Source organism: Octodon degus, unplaced genomic scaffold (assembly GCF_000260255.1).
Source record: "Octodon degus isolate 3935 unplaced genomic scaffold, OctDeg1.0 scaffold00130, whole genome shotgun sequence".
Lineage (NCBI taxonomy): Eukaryota > Metazoa > Chordata > Mammalia > Rodentia > Octodontidae > Octodon > Octodon degus.
Window position 1 is genome coordinate 419,147 of NW_004524706.1, and position 6,645 is coordinate 425,791.

The 6,645-nt window shown below is 45.7% G+C and overlaps 1 protein-coding gene across 2 annotated transcripts in view; it reads right to left on the reverse strand.

The window, feature by feature from the left end:
- Positions 1-6,638, reverse strand: part of Rnf19b (ring finger protein 19B) — a 27,072-nt gene extending 20,434 nt beyond the window's left edge. For both annotated transcript variants that reach the window (XM_004640984.2, XM_004640983.2), the window contains exon 1: positions 6,316-6,638. In XM_004640984.2, coding sequence (XP_004641041.1) covers positions 6,316-6,398 — 83 coding nt within the window. In that variant the 5' untranslated portion in view covers positions 6,399-6,638. The remainder of the gene's footprint in view (positions 1-6,315) is intronic.
- Positions 6,639-6,645: the final 7 nt, after the last annotated feature.

Here is a 6,645-nt window from a genome sequence, read left to right on the forward strand (position 1 = left end):
CAGCCCGCCCCACCCCCTGGTGGGCTGAGCTGCCCCCACACACACAAATTTTTTAAAAAAATAGTAGGAACATAGATACCCTACTCTAGAGGTACAAGTTCGTAATTTATTCTGAGCATAAAATTCAGTGTTAAAGGAAGATGATAACTACTAAAAGAATTTCAAAAATAGCAAATAGAGAAATGGCAAATTGGTAAGCCTTGGGATTTTACAGAAAAAAAATAGATACATTCTCTAGTGATCTAAGTTTAGGGAAGACATACTATGTTGATTTACACTGCAAGGCTGGGTGTGATGGTGCATGCCTATAATCCCAGAACTCTGGAGGCTGAGGCAGGAGGATCATTACAAGTTTGGACAAGGCTAGTCTGAACTACATAGTGAGACCCTGTCTTAAGAAAAAAAAAAAAAATTATACTACAGAATGGCAAAATTCATAATGTATATTAACATGTTTAACAACCAAATAGCTCAGAAATACACTTGCTTTATATTAATTTTTTGTAGAACCAGGGATTAAACTCAAGTCCTTACATTTACCAGGGAAGCACTTATACTGCGCTATCTCCCCGGCCCTCTACACTTGTTTTATTTTGTTTAACTTGTTATTTTCCAAGCTTATTTGAGCACACAATATTTTATTTCAAACTACAATATACCTTGGGAAATAATGATGTAAGTAGAAAAAAAAACCCACACAGCTTTGCAGATAATAAAGATGTTAAATGATAAAGCTAGGCCAAATAAATAAGTTATTAAAGACAGTTTAGAATGAGTACTTTGGCAAATAGGAGAAAGACATACTGGGCTGGAGGAGGTGGGGACAGGGAGGATGAAGGTAAAGTTATAGAACAGTAAGTAAGTAAGAAGCCAAATTAAAAAAAGAGGTCCAGAGCTGAGCACAGTGCCTCATGCCTGTAACTTCAGCTACTCAGGAGGCTGAGACAGGAGGATCACCAGTTCAAGATGAATCTCTTGCAATTTAGTGAGACCCTGTCTCAAAATTCTATGTAAACAGGGTCGGGGAGATAACTCAGTGGAATAAGAGCTTCCCTGGCAAGCGCAAGGGCTTGAAATCAATCCCTGGTTCTGCCAAAAAAAAAAAAAAAAAAAAGAAAGAAAGAAACAAGGCTGGGGATGTGGCTCAATGGCAGTATTTGCATCACATACATGAGGTCCTGGATTCAATCCCTAGCACAGGAGAGAGGGGTGGGGTTTGAGCAGATCCAGCAAGGCTTCAGAAAGGAAAAAAAAAAAAAATCCTTCAGCAACTGAAATTTCTCTCTCACAGAGCCTGTTCTTCCCTTACGAATGTGCTAGCGATTAATGGAAACTTCCTGTTTTGGGGAATGGCCTGGGAGGGAAAGCCAATCAATAGCTGATACCATTTGCCAGGTCAAAAGGGAGGTGGAACTCTGCAGGGGACAAAGGCAGCAAGGAGGGGCTGGGGAGATGGCTCAGTGGAATAAGTGCTTCTCTGGCGATCGGGAGGGCCTGCAAGGAGAGGCTGGAGTGGAGAACCTGCACAAACAACGCAGGACGACATGATCGCCCCCTCATCTGCACAGGTGATCTTTCCCCGTATGTCAAGAAATCCTGCTGCCTACTTCATCCACCCATCATCCAGAGATTCTGAAAGTGCTTAAAGATGGTCAATACAGCACCTGAGAGGAACCAATGGCAATTATATCATTTGGGTAACTCAAAAGGGTGACAGGTGAACTGTACCACTTATTAGTTACAAAACATTAAGCTTCACATTTAAGTATCTCTGAACTAAGCCTGGTTTTGAGGGCAGCACCGCACACCCCGAGTTCCAGGGCCGCACAGCATAGGGTGCCAAGGTTTGAATCTGGGTCCTTATGCCTGCCAGGCAGGCACTTAAGACACCAGAGCTATCTCCCTTGCCCTTAGTATATAAAATAACTTATTCTCTTATTTATGAACAAAATCATGTTTAAATATGAAAACAGAAGTATTCAAAATTCTGTTCTATTCTAAAAATGCTGTATTAAAAAATAATGAATTTTATTTTTTTTTGGCAGAACCGAGGATTGAACTCAGACACTTGCATTTGCCAAGCAAGCGCTTATTCTACTGATCCATCTGCCTGGCCCCCTTTTGTGTGTGTGTGTGTGTGTGTGTGTGTGTGTGTAACCAGGAGTTGAACTCAGGTCCTTGTGCTTGCCAGGGAAGCACTTATTCCATTGAGTCATCTCCCTGGGCCACCCCCCCCCCAGCCTTTTTTTTCTTTTTGGCAGAACAGGGTATTGAACTCAGACCCTTGTGCTTGCCAGACAAGCGCTTATTCTACTGAGCCATCTCCCCAACCCTATGTTATCATTACTATAATTATAGTAAAGCTAATGATGTAAGATCACTAGCATGCTCCCCTCACTCTAACACACACACACACACACACACACACACACACACACACCCAAGGAAGACCTAATCTATTTGGTTGGCAATAATTTGATCTGTTGGCAGTGAATGTGGTCTGGTGTAGCAAGAGACTGCTGGTGGGGCTGGGGAGATGGCTCAGTGGAATAAGTGCTTCCCTGGCAAGCGCAAGGGCCTGAGTTCAATCCCCGGTTCTACAAAAAAAAAAAAGAGACTGCTGGTGCTTAGAGCTTCTTTTCTAGTGTTATCCAGGATTTTTACCAAGGCCAGAAAAATAGAACAGCTCAACTAAAAATACAAATCAGGAACCATAACCTCCTAGCACTAAGGTGATAGCAAGAGCCAAGTCTCATAATGCACACCTGTAATCCCAGCACTAAGGCTGAGGCAGAAAGATCACCATGACTTCAGGTCATGCGTTCAAGTCAGCATGGGCCACACCATGAGTTCTAGGTGAGCCTGAACTAGAGCACAGCAAACCGAGCAAACCAAATTGCTAGAGAATTTAAGACACTCATTAGGGAAGTGATAATTTTAAAGTTATTCACTATTTATCAAACTACCTTCAAATTAATTTTTCAAAATGTATTGCAGGGGCTGGTGAGATGGCTCAGTGGTCTAAAGCACCTACTTAGAACAAGCTTAGCAAAACGCAGGGACCGCGGTTCAATCCCCCAGCACCACATGCCAGCCAGCCCCGACCCCTGGTGGGTTGAGCTGCCCCCCCACACATATAAATAAATAAATAAAATTTTTTAAAAAAACAAAATGCATTGCAATGGGCTGGGGAGATGGCTCAGTGGAATAAGCGCTTTCCTGGCAAGCACAAGGGCCTGAGTTCAATTCCCGGTTCAAAAAAAAAAAAAAAAAAAAAAATGCATTGCAAACATTCAGTATGTCAAGTCAGAGAAGTTAGGCCTATTTCAGGTAGGAAAAATAAAGTAGGCTGGGTGTGGTGGTGCACACCTGCAGTCCTAAGGCTCGCCTGTAGCCTGGGTCTGAGGCAGGAAGATCACCAGGTGTTTGAGGCCAGCCTAAACTACCTACTGAAATCCTGTCTCAAAAAAGAAAAAGAAAAGTAAGTGCTATTATAAAAGGAATCAGAAAAGAAACTACATTCTAACATTTCTGAGTATTGTCCTCAGGGTTCACACAAAGAAACATACAATCAAGAGCATCTTCACTAATGAGAGCTCAATTGACAATGTTTGCAGAACATTGTGTGTGTGTGTGTGTGTGTGTGTGTGTGTGTGTGTTTGGAATAGATGCTACTTAGAAAGCACACTGGCCTTCAGTGGAGTAAAGACCAGTATTGCAGGCAGTCCTATCACCCACTAGTCATATGATCCTAAAGAAGTTGCTCAATTTCTTTAAACTCATTTCTTGATCTGCAACACTAAAGCAAATCTCACAATGTTGTGAAGATCAGATTATGTACATAAAATATGCGAGTATTTAGATGGCAGCTTGCTTGCTTTCCTCATATTTTACCTTTTGAGGAAAATGCATATAAGTAATTGTTATGTTTGACTAAAAAAATCAGGGAACACTCATTTAATAGTTGGCTAAATTTTAAAAAATGGCCTAATTCTTTTATTTATTTTTGCTTTTAATCTTACATTTTTGGTACAGGGCCTCACTATGCAGCTTAGACTTGTAGTGATCCTGTTTTCAGCCTCTCCAGTGCTAGGATTGCAGGTGTGTGCCACCACATCTGCTGGGGTGACTGGCTCAGTGTGCCCAGGGACAGGGCCAACGTGTACTGTGGTGCTGGAGGATCAAACCTAGTCCCTGGGCTTACCTTGGCAGGTGCTTAGTCTGCTGAGCTATCTTGCTGGCCTTGGCCTAATTTCTTTTCTTTTTTTTTTTTTTGGCCTAATTTCTTAAAACTTTCAAATTACTAATGGTTTGGAGTTATTAAACTTTCAAATTAATTTCTGTTCATTTTTATGGATGTAAGCAAAACTTCAGAGAAATAAAAAATAAAATGTGAGCTTTCTCAGAAAGATGCTAATTTCTTAAAACTTTAAGGGAACCTAGTATTTCAACAAAAGGAGTTTATGTACTATTTCAGAACTAAAAATGCAAGCCAAGGGCTGGTGAGATGGCTCAGTGGTCTAAAGCACCTACTTAGAACAAGCTTAGCAAAGCACAGGGACCCCGGTTCAATCCCCCAGCACATGCCAGCCAGTCCCGCCCCCCTGGTGGGCTGAGCTGGCCCCACACACACACACACACACACACACACACACACACACACACAATTAAAAAAAAAATGCAAGCCAAGTGTGATGATACATGCCTTAATCCCAGCACCCAGGAGGCTGAGGCAGGAGGTTCACTGAGAAGCATATTCTCTTAATTTTTGATCAGAAAATAGGTAAAACTAAATTTTTTAAAAAAGAAAAACGGGCTGGGGAGATGGCTCAGTGGACTAAGCGCTTCCCTGGCAAGTGCAAGGGCCTGAGTTCAATCCCCGACTTGGAAATCCTACAAATTAATCTCCTAATGTCAGTAAGGCCATAAAATAGCAGTTCATGGTGGCACATTTCTGTAATTCAAGCTACTCCTGGGTGAGGCATTCAAGGACAGCCTGGACAATTTAGGGAAACACTACCTCAAAATAAAGAAAATTGCGGGGGGGGGTGGAGGAGGAGGGGGAGAAAGGGTAAGATACACTTCAAGGCTTGGAAGAGCTCTTCCAGTACTTCCAGTATCGAAAGTGAAACTGATGTACCATAAACAGGGTGCTTTTGACCAATTTCCGAGTAAATTACAAACTCCATTTAGAGAAGTAACACACCCATTTCTACACAAGTTTGCCGGATTAAAAAGTTAACTCTTCACTCATTGACATTCAAAAATGGCTTCTTTTGAAGACAATGGCAGCACTATGGAAGCCTCAGGACAACCTTGATACTTAGGCTACAATTGCGAAGGATCACAAAGCTTTTTACTAGCATTATTATTTACAGCATCTTTTTACCCAAAAGACATGACACACAAAATAAAAAGGTCCCAAGGTCACGGAGCAGGCGATGGCTGTTTGACTCCCAGCCATAGAGATGAACTCTTGGCAACACGCTCATACAATCATGAGCTATTCTGGAAATAAACTAGTTTTAATTTGAAGGGTGTGGGGAGATAATTGGATTTCCTCTGAACGCTTTCTCTGGAAATATGGTGGTATTTCAGCTCTGCAGATACAGCATATTTTAACTCACCAATGAAATCAAGCATACATCGTGCATTAAAATGACAGTTATCAAGATCGAAGGCTCTGGGGCAAACACTTTTACCAGTATCAACCTCTGGGCATTCTTCATCTCTGCTCCACTGGTTCTCTGAACCACCCCTCACCCTGTCCAAGGTAGCAGAGTAGAAACCACTGGGTGCCTCCCAATAGCTTGGCACCGAACGTAAGCCCCAGGGTGCCCCCAGAGCTCTGCCTGTGGGTGGGCAGTCTCCATCCCAACTTCAGGAAAAACACGCCTTCTCTTACAAGGCTGCTCCGTGCGCCCCCGGCCGAGTGGACACACCCCTCCTAGCGCTGCCTCTTCGGGATGACATCCTCACTCCCTCCTTCGCCAGATGTGTGCTCCCCTCTCGTCTCGTGAAGGGCTTTCGCCCACCTGTGCACCGAGAGGGGCTTTCACTAGACAAAACGCTGCCTCTTTCTAACTTGAGGGACGGCACCGCTCCCTCACCACGGCTCAGCCCCCACCTCAATTCTCTGGGCTGGGGCGGGGCGGGGCGCGCGGCGCCTCCGGCCGACCAGCGTGCGGCTGCGGGCGGCTGGTTACCGGTCACCGCCCCGCCGCAGTGGCTGGCAGCTCCGTCCTCCGCGCGGGCCAGCCCTCCCAGCCCCGCCGCCTGGGCCCGCGCCCCCGCCGGCCACGCCCCCGCGCTCACCCGCAGTCCGGGGCCGGACACCAGCGGCAGTCCGGGTCCGAGGCCAGGTATCGGCGCAACATGAACTCCTCGTACTTGTGCATGAGCGGCGGGTCGGCGAGCAGCAGGCGGATGTCGTGCGGGTTGAGTCGCTCGCTGCACTCGGGGCAGCTGATGGGCACCCGGCTCTCGCTGATCTCCAGGCGCAGGTAGTGGCGCAGGCAGTCGCGGCACGAACGGTGCGGGCAGCTGAGGAGGCGCGGGGCCCGTTCGGGCGGCAGCCGCACCAGGCACAGCGGGCACTCCACCTCCTCCGCGCCCGCGCCGCCGCCCTCCGCCGCCGCCGCCTCA